The 17,735-nt window shown below is 35.8% G+C and overlaps 1 protein-coding gene across 2 annotated transcripts; it reads right to left on the minus strand.

Annotated features, from left to right (window-relative positions):
* Positions 1-1,289: 1,289 nt before the first annotated feature.
* Positions 1,290-16,400, minus strand: LOC110099016 (tryptophan decarboxylase 2). 2 transcript variants are annotated; one of them, XM_020826021.2, is made up of 14 exons: positions 16,236-16,400; positions 16,020-16,140; positions 15,817-15,889; positions 15,417-15,647; positions 12,828-12,991; positions 10,337-10,477; positions 10,104-10,163; positions 8,064-8,228; positions 7,774-7,830; positions 7,582-7,646; positions 4,450-4,573; positions 3,131-3,268; positions 2,517-2,641; positions 1,290-1,551 (listed from the first exon to the last, which is right to left on the minus strand). In XM_020826021.2, coding segments are annotated over exons 1-13 (1,464 nt in total). In that variant the 5' UTR covers positions 16,238-16,400; the 3' UTR covers positions 1,290-1,551; positions 2,517-2,518. The 2 variants fall into 2 exon arrangements, 1 of the variants encoding a protein (XP_020681680.1); XR_002303409.2 differs by lacking the exon at positions 1,290-1,551 and having other exon boundaries at positions 3,131-3,285.
* Positions 16,401-17,735: the final 1,335 nt, after the last annotated feature.

Below are 17,735 nucleotides of genomic sequence, written 5' to 3' on the forward strand. Positions count from 1 at the left end.
ATATCCCATAAACTCTAAAACTCAACTACTAACAACGCCATACCTTTTCCAAATGTTTTCAGCCATCTTCCATAAGTCATTTATATAAAAAAGGGCCACATGGCAAGCCAAACACATTGAAATTTCTTTGTACTTCTACTCATAGTTCACTATCTTAAACCCCCTTAACAAGTCACATATTAACACCTTACCAATTCATCTCTAAGTTATTTCAAGATATGGGAACCCATCACTTGCAAACCTTAAAGATTTAAACTCACCTTACATGATTTAGATTCTAGGAGTACCGCATGCTCGACCGACCCTAACCCTTTCACCACCACTACTACACCCTACCAATTTCACCACTAAAATTCATTAAGACATAAATATCTCGATGAAGTAGAACAAATCATCAATGAGAAAGAAAGCTATACTTTAAGTTTCGTTTGGAACACCTGCAACATTTTATAAAATTGATTATGGATTTTTTGTGGGGAAAACATCGTAGCTACTATGATTGCATAAGGCATATTTACTCCGCACAAATTTTAAAAAAACATTTAAAAAATAGCAAAAAATCAATCGCCAAATGAAATTGTAGCTGTTGTCTAAAAAATAAAGCAGTTAAAAAGCTATCCCAAACAGACTTTTATTTGCACAATGAGGCTTATCACTTTATAAGTTGATAAATCTTCATTTTCTATAGTATTTCCTTTAAATAATTCATATCTTCTGTTAGACCGGTCCACTGGACCGGTCCAGCCGGTCCGCACGGGATCGGCTCAGACGCGAAACGTCGCGTGATCTCCGCCTCCTGCGCGGGAGCTTTTTAGGAAGCTTTTTTGAGAGGGAAATTTGAATGTAGGGGCTGTTTAGGGATTTCCTTTTGATTTGTATGCATTAAATAGTTGGTTTTCTTGGGGTTTGATCATCTTGAATTTGGCTGAAATTTGAGATCTCTTAGATTTAGGTTTCTTTGGGCTCTAGCGGCGTCTAGAGATTTGGGAGAGATCGATCATCCTCTCGAATTGAGGATCAATTGTATCTTTTCTATTCTGTTTCATCTATTAGTAAAAATACAAGTCTTTTCTCCACGGTTTTCTCTTCGATTTGCTATTTTTTCACTGTTTCTTGGCTGATTTCTGCTGTGGACAGCAGTTTTACATTGGATCTACTTGGTTTTGGTGAGAAACACTTGGAAATCCAAGTGTTTCCTATCATCTTCATGCTTAGAAGTAGGTTTGCAATGTTACCCTTACAATGAAGGAATTTATTCCCATCTTTAGAAGGATTTGAATTTGTACCAGTCAAACAAAATATTGTTTATTGTATGCCAACATAATTTAGTCCAATTACATGAAAATAAATTAGCCAAATTAGATATTTCAAATTTTATAATATATATATACAGAAGATTTTAAATTACAAAGCAGCAGAAATAACATTACATGTCCAAGCCTTTTGTGGATAAAATGGTATCTGAATGGAAGGAGCCTGAAGAAACCAGCTGCTCCAACTTGGAAACCATGCCAAAGCTGCAGCTAGTGTCTCATCACTCTTCATCATGTACTGAACAAGTACAAGAGAATATTTATGTAGATAAGGATATTTCAATATTTGAAAGAAATGAGGAAAATCAAAATGCAGTTTACGATGCAATTCCAATATGTTTGGATATTGATTTGAATACAATTAATAGTTTAGTTAATTCATAATAAATCCAACTAAACACTAATTATTTTAAGGGGATGTTTGAATTGAAGTAAAAGAGGTGTAAAGTGGTTTTGAAAATATCGATATTTGGTTTGAAGTAAAATAAGAACTGAGTAAATTTTGGTTATTTAAAATGAAGCCTTTAACATAATTTTAGTGAATTTGAAAATCGTTAGATTTGAGTGATTTTTAAATACACCATAAATTATTTTATCATTGATAACATCTACTGCAACAACCACCAACAATCGTCGACAATCACTATCCACCACCAAATACCACCAGCCACCTCCGCCCACCTTTTATATTACAATAATGTGTAACAACTCAAACTCTTAACTATTAAGATATTGTCCATTTTGTTCTAATGACCTCACTGTTTTATCCCGTTGGTGTAACTTTTTAGAAGGTCACCCATCCTACGATTGTTCTACGAGTACGCTTAACTTTAGAGTTTCTTAATGAAATTTCAATCATTACACCAAAAGGCATCTTAATGTTTCAGAGCTTGGCTTCTTTTACTTTAGAGATTTCACATAATATCTATTTCTGTATTTTCTACACCTGCAATTATATGAAAATCAATAGAAAAGACAATCACTGCAATTATATCCGACCTCTGATCTCAAATTTTGTCACAAGAGAACAGTGTCATTGTACTGAATGATTTAACTGTCCATACTTAAAAGCTAACATACACAAAGAAGTTTCAAAGGATTTTTTTTTTTAATTAATTGTGCCATAAACGAAGCTCTAATTAACAGGAAACTCAGTTTAGTCAAAACAACATTGTTGGGACAAAAAAGGTTTATATAAGTTACCTTTAAATATTACCCAAGAGGGCAGTAGCGTGGTTCTGCAAAACCTTCCAAGCTGCCTCAACATGTTTTTCTTCTGTCAATGGAGCTCCTACAGCGAGCCGCAAAACAAACTTTCCTGACAGAACCTAACCAAGAAATAAAGCACTTCACAGGTACTATATATGGATAATACAATATTTCTGGCACAACAAAATCGTATCATAGAGTCTTCTTGGGATCAATCTTATTTTTATATTTTATTTTCATTCAGTGTGTTTTTTTAACTATTTTTATTTATTTTAAACAACTCAAGTATTTTTTTTAAAAACTCAAAATAAATTTGAAATGTTTTGAGTATTTTTTAAAACAACTATCACACTGCCACAGGTACCGTTGCCGTCGGCGACCACCACCACTCCCATCATCACCTCGGCAGTCAACTATCACTGATGCTCACCAGCAACAGCCGCTACCTGACCTATGACTGCTGCCACTATCGCATAAATCAACTTATTTGATATTTAATAAAAACAAAACATGTTTTTAGGATAGAAAATATGATTTTAAAATATAAAAAATTAAAATAAAAGCAATCACAAATGACCCCTCAATAACTGTTAAACAAACTTGCATACAGTGTGGGATAGGAAGATCTTTCCACTTGTGTTGATAGCATCCATTAAGCTGTAGTTCAGCTTATAGCCATTGTCTTGATGATTTGGAGGTGGAACAAGGCGGAAACAAACAAGTGAGAATGTCCGAGGTGCCATGACCTGTACACCACTATAACCTGTTCAAATAGAGTCACACACGCAAGTATAAAAACTATGAACTCAATCCACATTTGAAATTTGCGAGTAACAGCAATGTTTCCAAAAGCAACATGATAGGAATATAACGTGCTATCTTCATTATCTTGTCCTTGATATTATGCTATATTGCTACTATAAGGTGTTTAAATTAATCTTTAATAAACAAGGTAAATGTGTCAATGCTACCAACCCAAGAATGAAATTCTAATTCTACCTTTCTCAGCTTATAGCAACAAGAGAGCTTGCAGGCTGGGCCAACCCAAGCATTGGCTTGATGAAAGAGTCTAATTTGGAAGAGTTTTCACATTGAGCATGTCTGATCCAACCGGAGGGTTCGATTACAAAGCCCGACTCACTTTAGACCAAGCCTAAATTAAAGCATGTGTGTGATGACTAAGGTTTCTTAATGCTTTATAAAGCAGTTTTTTTAGTAAAAAGTTTCTATTTCAAGAAATTTTTGTAATAAAAAGCTACTTATTGAGCAGTAAAAAAACCATCCCAAATGGAAACTAAATGGCACACAATCATAGTAGGATTATTAAACCATATCTTTTTGTATTATTCATGGATATAATTATAAAGAATCTTTGAAGAGAGGTATATCATGGTGCATGCTACTTTGGAGCAGACGTATATAATCAATGGGACCTCTACTAAGGTAACTAGGATCAATAAGCCTCTACTAAGGTAACTAGAATGTTAGTTTAAATGAGAAAAATCATAAAAGTAACACTTATGAAAGATAAAAGAGTGAAAAACAACTACAAGTGGCTTTGGAAATCATAATGAACAATAAAAGATACACCAATATAATAAAAATATAAAATCAATTTAAAAGGATTAAGCAGAAAAAATAATAGACCAAAAGCAATTCAAATAGAACTTGTAACAAAATAAATTTAACATTTCAATCAGCACTTAGTGGGAGGGAGTGGAGTAATAGAGTTCATGAAGTGATCAGAAATAGTTTGGATAATACAAATTACGCAGATGATGATGATCATAGTGTGAGCATAAGCTTAAAATCTGGACATATTTATTTATAAATTTCAATATGGTGTTATAAATCCTGTAACATCATAAATCCTAACGTTGTCATGCAAAATGTGTATGCAACATCAAAACAAAACAATTTCTTTTACCTCAAACCTAGAATCAGACTTGACAAGTTGTTCAAATTGTTTGGCAAGGTTTATGTGGTTACGGATATAATTTTGCAGATTTTCCTGGCCATACATTCTCAAGACCATCCATAGCTTTAATGATCTGCAATTAACATTCATTTTAAGAACTTGGTTAGTAGTAGCACTGTAAGATGCAAAGGAAGACAAGCATCAAGCTAATAGAGTTTTTGGAGCAGAATTAAAGAAGAGGAAAGATGATGAGGACATCCGACCATGGAGGGTCTACCAGAGGCATGGCCATCGATCTACGGCTATGATTGCACCGCTTTATTTTTTATTATCATTGTATTAGTTTATTTTGTATTATGAGTTATTATTGTTTTTTTCATTTATACCCTCAATTGAGGGCCTAGGTAAGTGTAAGCCCTAAGGGCATGTTGATCTTTTAGTTTTTCCTCATTGTATTTGGCTATTTAAAGTCTTCCCCTCCTTTGAGGGTTAATGAATGATATTATAAAAATTTCAACAATTATGTTTTGAGAGTTTAGAATTCTTACGAGAAAGAAAAGTCATTAAGTGAAGGGCGGCGTAGTACCCACCAACGGCAGGAAGCATCCGGGTTCGTGGTCTTTATCTTCCTCGAATCATTAAGGAAAGTCTTGATTGGCCCACATATCCCCTTCCCTCTCCTTGCGGGCCAAGCCAAACCCCACCACCATCCAAACCTTAATTCACTTGCCTCCAAACTTCAAATCTCCAATCAAGACTTTCCCTCTTTACACAAGCTCCATTTGGAAAGTCTTGATTGCAAATTTTTCAATCAAAATTTGAAATATTTCCTAAAATAGAACTCTATTTTAGGAAAGATCCTCACACTACAGGAAAACGCGCGATTACCATCGGATCTTCCGGCCGATGTATATACGTCGGAAAAGACGGCGTTTTTACCGGCGTTCTATGAGACGATACTATTACAACGTATTTACCGGAGGAAATTACGCCAGTATTGTTCCGACGCCGTTTCCACCTGTCAATACGTCGTAATCTGTAAGCATGGTGTATAATGCAGCATATTTTACGCTGGAAATTTCCGACGTATTTACCGACGGAGATGACGTCGTTCATTTCAAACACAACAAAATATTACCGTTGAAATAACCGACGAAAATACTACCGGCGTCTTATCCACCAGAAAATCCGTCAGTGGAAGCCCTATTTCTCTCCCGAGCCCGTCTGGCTTATTATTTCATTCCGCTGTTTCATTTAGGTCTCCGCTCGCCTCCGTCTCCCCAGCGTTGCCACACCGAGCCTCGCCGCTGTCGAGACCGTCAAAACTTCCACGGGCTTTGCCGACCCTCGCCGCCTCCGTCATCGGCAAAACGTCGAAGTTTTGAGGAAAATCTACCGTAATTTTTTATTTTTTCGTTGATTTTCTTAATATAAATTTGTTTAGAATGGTGAGGAGATTGTGCCTTAGTGTATGCATAGTATATTTTTTTATGTGGATAAAATGCCGGTAATCCACCGGAAATGATGATATAACGAATTTCGTATCGATTTCTGGCGTCTTTATATGGATAATGCGCCGGTTAACTCCGTCTTTTTTTTGGCGTATTTAGCGACGTTTTTTTCCGCCAGACTTACCGACGTAAAAATTTGACGGTAATTCCGACGTATGTAATGCCGGAATAAGCGAATATAAAGCAACGTAACTGCCACCTTCTTTTCTGTCGGTTGGGAGCCGGAAAGTTTTCCGACGTATTATTTACATTGGAATTTTTTTCCTGACGCGCATATTACAATCGTATGGAAATCCGACAGAAATTCAATGGAAACGTGCTCTTTTCGTCGAATTTTTTGTCACCAGTGTATTATATCCGCCATTACTGGTAGTGTCAAATCAAGCCCAAATTAATTTTGAATTGGATTGGATTTAAATCTTTTCCCTTAATTTGGGGTCTTTAATTGAGCAAGCATTAAATCACCTTCCCTAAACCCTAATCCACTTCACCAAGCCGCTGACCCCTCTCTCTCTCTCTCTCTCTCTCTCTCTCTCTCTTCCTCAATTACTTCCTATACCCATTAATGCTCCACAAATCAATCAAATCAATGCCCAATTACTTCCCTCTAAAGCTGAAATTAATTTCAGATTTCTAAATTTGTTTCCTTCCCCTATTCAAATTCAAAATTCCTCCCCTCCTCCCTATGGCCGGTCACTACCCCATCGCCTCTCACTTAACTAATCAACCAAACCCTGAATTTTTCCCTTGCTAAAGTGCTGTCCAGAATTTAGGGGTCTTTGAAACTGCTGTCCAGAATTTTTCAAAGCCAATATCTGTTGTCCAGAAGGTCCAAGCTGCTTTCCCGAAATTTCAGCAAACTACTATTGCTGTCCCGCTGTCCGGAAAGTACCAAATGCTGTCCAGAAGCTCCAGTATTTTGCTATTAATCATTCCTACATCTTGACGAAGGTAAACTTTCTTCCAAGTCTCATATCTTCTAAGTTATCTCTCATTGTGGCTCTGATTGACTCCTAAAGATTGTATTAACCCTCTCCGCTAAGCCTAATAATTTAGGAGTGAGTGAGGGATTCCTCATAACGAACAATCTCATTGTTAACGTAGTGATTTTTTGTTGGAAATCTTTCATGTATGCTATGTTTTGAATCATTGATTATTTTGTGATCCTAACTTCTTGACGGGAAGTTCTCGTCTGGCCTAAGCTCGTTTCCCCCTCTCGATTTATTTCATTATTTAAATCACTAAAAGTTTAATAGTTAATATTGCTCTCAAACAAAGAAGCGTGCAAGTCTTATAAAACATTGCCTAACAATTTAAGTCCAGCATCACAAGAACTTCTCAAGCCAAGGAAAACAATCTTTCTACTGCTCGTAGTAAGGATCATCCAATCAAGAAAAACATTATCATTTACCTAGTTATTTTACCATCTAATCCTTATGAGACAAGGATAGTGTAAGCTTAAGCTGAATATCCTTCCATTTCTAGTGCTAATTTAAGCAGAAGATCCTTTTTCTTTTAATTTGTAAGCCCAGATTCAAAGGATTAAGGATTACCAAAAGTGTACAAAATACATTCCTGCATCATATTACATGTTTTCAAGTTCATTGTTTTAGAACAGTTTGTTTTTCACCTGAAACGGCGTCCTAAAGGAATTTGCCAATCTTTGAAATCGACAACTGCATTCTCTTGAGATGCCTGAAGAAATGAATATCTATAAGAAATCAAAAGAGGATTATCTATTGAATATGATTGTTCTGTAGCACATTAAAATTTCTTTTTGAACGAATTTAACAGTCTATTACTGGTGGTAAAGAGATCTTACCTTATTTTTGAGAAATTCTGGATTTGTGGATAGGGATTGAATAAGAGCATTTCGGTCCTGTAATCATTAATAGAAGAATCCTTTGTACAAACACTGTGTATACTCACAGTCCGGACGGGAACTTCCCGTTCAGACTCCGCACAGAATAATTTCTCCCAATACTGAATACAAAATCTATTTGAAGAATAGTGGTGATTAATAGCTATTTTACCATATTCCTCATCCAAAAAACAAAAAGAAAACATGCTTGACACCCAAAAGCTTAAATAAGATGTTATAAACGCAAATACCTTCACCCACAGCAAGGAGCAATCAAAATTTGTTAGCAACCACTTATGTGCGTTCATTCCAAATGAATCTGCTTCTTCCACACCATCAATATGGTGACGGAACTCAGGGCAAATACAAGCACTGCCAGCATATGCAGCATCAACATGGAACCACATGTCACTGGCCTATTAAAATGAACAGCATACAGATTTCAAAAAAAATCTCTTGTAATGTTAACTTTTAAGAACAATGGAATCAAACAAAAAACTACAGAGAGTTGTAGGAAATTGTCTTGGCATTTGTCCAATGAATTAATAACCATGGGAATATCTAGGAATAAATTTGAGGCTATAGATGTGTGGAGGACCGGAGGTTAAGTAAACATTCACAAAATGAGGAGAAATAGAATAGGCTAAGAAAACCCTCATAGAGGGAAATTTAAGAAAATGATATTTACTCGGGATTTGATGCAATAATAATAAACATATTTTAATAAAAAAATTAATAAGGCCGCACATAATATTAAAAAAAAAAAAGAAAAAAAAACATTCATGTCAAAAATTCATAAGTGGACTACCTTCTTAGTTCTTACTCGTTCCTGATGGAAGAATAAGAAAGAAAATAGATCTATCCCAAGAAAATTTAGAGCTAGATAACTAATTAAATTTTGGAAAAGTGACTATGATAGGAAATAGTCACCTCCAACAGAAAATCTGCTATTTTCTGAAGGCAAAACAACAATAGGACAGCAGCAACTTGAGAAAACTGTAGAAATCTGAGAGAAAAATGATGGATTCCACTAGTAAATGAAGAAAAATAGCAAACGATACAAGTTTTTTCAATTCAAGAAGAAGAAATGACTCTCCAAATCCCTAGCCAAGTGACTAGAGCCCAAGCACAAGGATGATCTCAAAGTTCAGATTTAAATTCAAGATGAAACCCTAATTCTAGCATTAGCAACTAATTAAAGATAAAGGAGGAATAAAAAATCCCTAAACATCCCCTAATTCAAATATTTCCCTCCAAAATAATTTTTAATCAAGGTGTGGGCCCCATAGGAGCAGCCGGCCCCTTCTCTCTCTCTTCCTTGGGCCGGAGGCTGTAATAGAAAATTGATCCTCTAGGGACCGGTTCAATAGGAACAGCCGGCCGCTCTTGGGCCGGCCTAACAGACTATTAAGATAAGAATGAATTCATAGTCATGAGAGTGGTAGAACAGACCTGATGCTAGCTACGTTTATTCTATTGAAATGCAACTCCAAGTTTTGGACACTCCATCCGATTCGTTGAGCAATCTTACTCCGACGGCGCTAGCAATAATTGTGCATCTATGGGCAATTACAACTTTTGGTCGAGACATCTTGGATAGTTTCACACGACATTGCTTTTTTTCGCCCATCATTTTCACCGTGTTTAGATTGGATCAACCCTAGAGCAATCATCAAAGTCAACAACTTTTCAACTCCACTGTCAAGGAACCATATGACTAAAAAGCTTAAGCCCACATTCATGCACATTTTGTCGTGATAGCATGGATTAAGCACGAACTCCCAAAATTTTAAATAATAGTGGAATTTCTCTGTGGTTGAACAGAAGACCTATTTATGATCGACTAAATTTGGAAATGAAAACCATCTTAACCCAACATTAGATTGTTGCCAAGTACTTACTTCTATCATACCATTCACAAAGGCATTGGCATGCAAGTTTAGCACAAGATTAAACCTTGAACTTTCGTTCTGTATCCCTATTGCAAGATTTTATACAATAACCTAATACCAAATGCAACTCTAAACAGGATTTTTTTCTAGAGAGATGATGAAAGAAACACCTATTGAAGTTAAGCTACAAGAAAATAGACTTAATTGACATGAAAGGAGCAAGAAAGATAAATTAATATGATTACAAGTCATGAAAAATAATTACGCAAAACAGAATTAACATCTGTTTTAGCATTCAAAAGGATAAGTAGAATTCATAAGTTCATAACCAAATAGTTGGAATAGAACTAACGATGTTCACAATGATAATTATTAGCTTAGTTACTGCATATGGATTACCTTAGCTATCTTGCCTAGAGCACATAAAGGATCAACTGCGGCAGAAGATGTTGTCCCAACCTGAAAGTAACCGTTAGAACAAACTTTAGTTTTCATAATAATGGCGTCAAATCAGAATTAGTCATTGTCAGAACTTTTTTTTTTTTTTTTTGAGCACTCGAAATAGGATATACTTTTTAAAGAAAAATTATACCAAAATATTTAATCAAAGGAGAAGAAATAGTGTTCCTCACTGTAGCACAGAGGAAGAAGGGTATCAATCCTGATGAAATATCATTGGAAATTGCTTCAGAGAGTACTTCAGGAACAAGCTCATAACTTGAACTTTGTTCAGCCTTCAAAAGCCTAAAGTTTTCTGAATAAATTCCTGCAATCTACCAATATTTAGAAGTTTAAGAATCCAAACTCAAAACTAATGTGATAAGATGTTGAATTATAAGTGAGCTAGGGAAGGACACTGGAAATATTATCTGCCTAGCAAAAATACCTGAAAGTAATTTTCATGATTTTGGCATATCATTATTTGGGAAAAATAGAACTAAATCATTTTTTCAGATGATTGAATGCTACCATGCAAAAAATATTGAAGAAGGAAATCATAATTGTCCATGAGCCATCCTTGTCTATTAAAGACTGAGATAATGATATGGCAGGATGGCAGTCAAAGAGTCTGTTTGGTTGGTGCTTAAGTTATGCCAAACAAGCTAAGCTAAGCTAAGCCTCTAACTTTCTAAGCGGATTAAGCTATTTGGTTACAGAAAAAGATAAGCTGAGAAACTTATTTAGGTATATTTTGATTTGAGCTCATTTGCTCAACCAATCATGATGTCAAAATTTATATTTAGCTAAAAATTATCCTACTTGTTGCGGGCTAGAAAATACGCGGCGATAGAGATTTAATTCTGTGTCTTAGCGTTGTACGTATAACTAGCACACACACAGAGAACACAAGATTTTTTACGTGGAAAACCCTTAAAAGGGAAAAATCACGAGGCCTAGCCCAGTTGAAAATGATTCCACTATACTTTGAGTTGGTTACAAAGGACTGAATCACCTCCAATGGTGATCATATTACAATCAGTTACTTAAGTAAGACGTCGGTCTTTGGCGGGATGTAGGGACTGAACGTCGGGCCCTGAGTAAGACGTCGGGTCTTCGGCAGGACGTCGGGTCTTCGGCAGGACGTAGGGGCTGAACGTTGGGCCTTAAGGTGGTGGTCCGGCGAGGTTCTGCGGTGGTCCGGCGAGGTTCCTGCGGTGGTCCGGCGATGGTCAGGCGAGGACCAGACGGTGGTCCGGCGGTGGTCCAGTGGCTGTCGAGGAGGAGCTCCTTCCTTCTCTTCTTCCTTCTCTTCTCTTCTTCTCTCTCTTGCTTAGATCCTCTATTGTGAAGAATGAGGGCTCTATTTATAGATTTTCTGGAGTGGCATGGCCCGTAAATAGGTGTGAGATCAAGGGCGAATAGGGAGTGGTTCGAATGGACGGCCGATAGTGAACCCTTAAATCGTGCACCGTTCGTTGGACATTTGGAGGCCTTGATGATGTCGGAATTCAGCGATCATGGGCTCGTTGGATTCGTCTCGTCGAGCCGTTCGATTTGAGTATAAGCTCGTCAAAATCGGAGACCGTTTGGTAACTCAAATTGCTGTTTGAACCTTCCGACAGCACTTTGAGCCCTTGATTCGGACTCATTTGGGCTCGGATTGGGTTGATCTTGGTGTCCTTGGGTTCGTATTTCCGAGACGCTCAGTTTGACTGTAAGCTTGCTGAAATCAGAGTTCGGGTGCTCTCAAAATTAATTTTTTGAAGTTTCCAACTAGCTTTTGCCTCGAGATTCGTGCCCGATCAAGATAATTTTTGCATGACGTATCACTACTAAATAGTATCTAAACCTTAACTTATTAAGTTTAGATAAGCTCCTTTAAGCATACGAAAATTATCTTAATTAAAAGTTTTATCAATTACAATTATGTTTTATTAAGAAGCAGAAAGAAAGTCATCCCAAACAAAACGAAGGAGTCATTAATTTCCTTTAGTTTTAATCAAATTTCCTATTGCTATCACACGTATTTGCAAAAATGCTGACATCAATAGAGATGTAACACACATTAACATCCAATAAGATACAAATGAATCATCCAACCATGCTACTGTCCTGATTCAAATTTCAAACCCTGCTGCACAAAAATAGCACATTAAACTTAATTTAAACTAAAATGGAAAACGGATAAATACTGATTATGCTAAATTTGAATCCCGGATATCGCAAGCGTGCATTGGTAATTTGTAAATTTGAAATGTAACTATTCTATTAAAAAATTTTATCAGATATGTGCTGTGCACTCATTCAATACAAAGTGCCTTGAATTTCATCCAAAGAAAGGGTATTATACTATATAACGATATCAGGCAAGCACTAATGCAAGAAAACGATAGGCTGAAAATTTAAAAAGGATGGGAAAAGGGAAAGGAAACAACACGGAGATGGAAACTAAAAGATTGCAGAAGTGCAAAATGATATGATCCATCAGTAAAAAAGTAGCTCAACATAAATTTCAAATGAAGTAGCCAACAAATTTTGTTTACCAACGAACATGAAGCAAATGCGTATAGAAAATTAACTTTAACACCTCTGGCTTTCTAGAAGAGAAGATAGTTTGTAGTCTCATTTACAACTTCATGCATTTCTTCAAAGAAAAGTTAGAAATTTGTTACGGTTGAATACCTGACATGCCTTCTGCAACGCAGAATGGGCTTGATCAGAAGCATAAACAATTAGCTTATTTAGATATTCCTTTCCAACTCTCCTCAGTATTTTATCACGAGCAGCCAACAAAGCAACAAGAACTGCTTCACTAGCTGTACCTTGAATTACTCCACCGCCAAGCCCTGCAAGATAGTCCTCCACAATCTCAAGTGTTAATAGTGGTGTTATTTTTAAAATAATCCAACTAAATAAGAAATTTGTAACAGTTTAATGCATTAAATTTCAAATAGATATTTGAGATAAAATCTCAAGTTTAACAATCAAAGCATTTGAACATGTAGACAACCTCAACCTGACTCAAAAGGTGCCTTAAAATTGGTACAATAAATGGACATTATGATGTGAAATAGAAACGAATTTTAGTGATAAATCACTCGCACAAGAAATTTTTATGATCACAAAAATTAGCATTGAGCATATTGTCGGTGGTTGCTTGAAGTACCTCTGGCAATGGATGGTAAATAAATTTATATTTCTTTTCTGAGTTTATGACAATGGAGCACTAGTAATAAAGGCCAACATTGCCAAGATAACAAGACTAAATAGATATTTACCACAATATGAATAACAAGGTAAGAAAATGTGTAGTAGAGAAAAGCTAATCTATAAATCAATTATATATATATATATATATATATATATATTTCAATGGTTCGGCCACCCTCTTACACAAAGTGTTAATCACAATTTTTAATTTAAAAAAACATGGAAAATATAAAAATTCTTCAAAATTTAAGGTCTCTCAATGTAGAAATCTCTAAAACCTAAAATGCCTAAATTCCATTTTTAATAAAATCTAACATATGAAATCTTTAAAAATTTTAAAAATGATAAAAGAGATGAAGATTTACATTGAAAATTTCGAAGAAATGGACAAGAAATGAGCTTGAAATGTGTCTAGTGATGGAGAGGCCAAGAAAGGTGTTTGAGAGAAAGTTTTCCGTGAAATGGGAGATGGTCCAGAGGGAGATCATCAGGGATGAAATAGGGCCTTCTCAGACATAATTTCCAACAGATTTTTCCATAAAAAAATCAAGTAGATTTTTTTATGGAAAAACCGCCAGGAAACTTAACTACCAGCGGAATTTCAAATGGAATTACCGGTGGAAAAAAAGCCGATAGAAATTTCGATGGAATAATTCCGCCGGCAAAGAAAGGTAGAGGTAGACCTAAAAAGACTTGGCTAAAAAATATTAGAAATGACATTTCTTTATTAGATTTAAATGAGAATTTGACTCTTAACATGACACAATTGAGAAAAAAGGATTCATGTAGTTGAACCTACATAGTGGGATAAAGGCTTGATGTTATCGTTGTTGTATCATTATATTTATTTTGCGGATGTTTGTCGCAATGCTTGGTGTTTAACTAAAATCATCACATAAGCTTATGCAGAGTAATCATGCTTATTGCATATACACTTTCACTAGCTTAATAATTTTCTAATCACCATCACTTTATTGTATAATTACATTGATAGGATTAATTAAATTGAAAACACTATTTCTCACTTATAATTGAGTAACATGTTATCAACATCAAACTTATCACTTGATTGTATCAATGAAACAGGAACAATAATAAATAAAAGAGAAAATGAATGCAACAATTACAAGAGTAAAAACTACCCAACTCAAATGCCAAAAAGAAAGGAGAGTGTTAGTGTGACAATGAATGGCAAAAGAAAAAATTAAAGAATACTAAAAATTGAAACAACACGCAACCTCAAAAATTGTTATGCGTTGAATATGATTATGTTGATCAATTTGGTTATTCTGTTATCTAGGACCTCAAATATTGTCGTGTACACAGAGGGGTGCAGAGAGTTTACCCCCTGCTTGGGTTTGGGTGCTTTGCACCTGAAAATATTTTTTAATAGTTAATACAACGCCCTTGGCGTTGTGTACCCAAGCGCCCCAGTATTGAACGACAGAGAGTAGAGCGCCGCAGCAATATAGATACGGGCTGCAACGGTGCAAGACAGACTTGGGCGCCGCAACGTCCCAAACTGGCCCCGCAGCGCTACGAAACAGACTGGACGATTTTCTTTCTTATTTTCTAAAGGTTTGTGACCCTTTGAGTTATTTTACTTGGATTTCTCTTGTATTTTTAGTTAGGGCAAGTGTGAGAACGGCGCATGTGAGAAGGGAAGCAAGGAGAGAGTGAGAAAGAAGATAGATATGTACTTCTCAATTTTCATAGTGGATTTCTTGTTGTGGTGTGGCTCTTTGTTTTTTTTTTTCCTATTTTGAATTTTTTCACGTTAAATCCTGATGTCCTTTACTTTCCATTGTTTTTACTTACTTGCTTGTTTCTTCATTGTGGTATTTACTCCTTATCTTCCCCAACAAATACATGAATATGTGAAATTAAAAAAGGAATGCAGATATTCAAAGAACATAGAAAAAGAAAGTGGCATGAGCACAAATAGATGACATTTATAACACACTAAGCTAGACAGGAGATATCTAAACCATTGGAAATCATTATTGAAGGTAGGGATTTATTAAAGAAAACTAAAAATAAAGAGAAAACAATTCCAATTACCAGATGAAAGGAATTGATTTGGTAGCTTCAGCATTTTAGCAACCCAGTCCAAGACAACAACTTCTAATTCTGTTGCAGCAGGTGAGGTTATCCAGCTGAAGCCCACAATATTAAAGCCAGCACTGAGCATTTCGCCAAGAAACCCAGCTATGCTGCTATTGGAAGGATAATAAGCAAAATAATTAGGGCTCTGCCAGTGGGTGACACCCGGTATTATCTTTTGCTGCACATCTGCAAGCACAGTACTTAAGTAAACTTAACTAGTCCTCAACAATGCCACCAAAATACATCAATAGCCAACTTAATGGAGACCAGAAGTATTAAATAACCGAGATGGTATCAGAACAGAAATTAAAACCCTAAATTCAACACGATATAATCAGCCGAGCACAGATTATACCATCAAGAATGTCCTGCAAACTTTCAGGCTGTCGAGGGGCTGAATCCGGAAGAAGCTCGCTAAGATACCCAGGCTACAATTACATAATTGCAGAATAAATCAAAATGAATCCAAAAATTAAAAAGAGAACGAAAACATAGCTTTCATTTCATCAAAAGGGTTAAAAGAGCTATCTTTTTCTTCTTTACCCGCATGTTCCATACCTTAACCTGGCTCAGAACGGGGAAATCTTCCAAATTCTTGTAGTAATCCGCGATGAAATCTACCATCTTATGAGCATTCTCTCTCAACTGCTCCGCGTCCATGGGCTTCAAAGAACTCTCCCTTGGACCATTTTAAATTTTGAAAAAAAGAAATGGAGTAAGAGGATTCCTTGTCTCAAAATTTTGAAGGATTGGAGAAATTATTTGCGCACTTACATTGGAAAGTACTGATCTGCAGCTCTAATTTGGAACAAGGAGCTGTGATTGAGAAGGAAAAGCAGGAAATTTATATAGGCGCCAACGTAGGAGGGCTTCAGTAATCTACTCTGAGAATCTCTGAACAAGGTTTCGTTACCCGTTGCTTCAGGACAAGTTTGAGCCTCAACTCTACGGATTAAAAAACTAACATTTTTATAACAGGAAGAAATTAAAGTAATATAAAAATTATATAATAATGATATTTTTATTAATTTAATATATGTATATATATAATATTTTAAATTATGATACGTTATTATTGAAGTATTTTAATATGATTTTAAATTAAAATTATGAGATATAATATTTTGATTATTTATAATATATTTAGCTTCAAATAATAATAATAATATTCAACTTAAAAGTTTAAGAAATAGAAATGAAAAGGAGCTAAATTTGTTAGAATCTCTAGCCATTTTATTATAGTTATTTTATCAAAAAATAAAATATTAGGAATTGATCTATATTCTAACCAATTTGTTCATATAAAATTGTACTTGTTCTTCGGTTTAACTATGGGTTAATATCAACTCTGAATGGTTCTATGCAAAAGCGATCTTTATGGTTGGACCAGACCAGTCAAAGGATCAATTCACGATTGAACTGATCGGACTAATCAGCCCAATGCTATTTTTAATACTATTTCAATTTATGATTAAAATAGACTAGCATATTTTTATATAAAATTGCTATTAGTAAGTGATAGAACCCTGCTGGATCGGACAAGACCTGGAAGAAACGTGAGCAAGGAAATGAAGAAGAACTACAGGACAGTGTAGTTCCTGTGTTTGTATTTCTTTGATAATAAGCAAAAACTGTCTACAATTTCTTAGTATCAGCTATAAGTATCCTTTCTCTGTTTCCAAATACTATAATTAGTTAAGCAACTAAAAAGGAGGGCGGTAGTGCGGTAAGCAGTAATAGAAAAATAGATAATGGCAAAAAACACCAGTGGACGATATGCAGGTAAGATGTCCTGCGGAGGCGGTAGTAACGTGAGCTGCATCAGTCCTCTCCGGGTTCGGAAGAGCTCGACTCCGACGAGCTGGCTGATATAATGCCGTCGTCTGGTGGTGCATATGCCCCAATGTCGGACACATTAAAAGTCGGGGACGTATTGTAACCAGCAGGCAACGCTACAGTGTAAGCGTTATCGTTGATTTTGGCTATGATCGGAACGGGACCTATCTTACGACGGGAGAGCTTAGAGTAAGTCCCTGCGGGGAATCATTCCCTCCTTAAACGAACTATCACCAGATCCCCGACCTTGAACAGTCGTCGCCGGCGGTGAACATCGGCTGCAATCTTATAACGCTGATTGGAAGTAATTATTTGCTGACGGACATCAGCAAGCATCTCCTTGTAACTATCGGTAAAAGTGGCAGCAGCAGACGACTTGCACTTTGGTAGGATGGAGATGTCGAGAGCAATGTTAGGAGGTTTAGTATAAACAATACT

Source organism: Dendrobium catenatum, unplaced genomic scaffold (genome assembly GCF_001605985.2).
Source record: "Dendrobium catenatum unplaced genomic scaffold, ASM160598v2 fragScaff_scaffold_156, whole genome shotgun sequence".
In the NCBI taxonomy this organism is placed as follows: Eukaryota; Viridiplantae; Streptophyta; class Magnoliopsida; order Asparagales; family Orchidaceae; genus Dendrobium; species Dendrobium catenatum.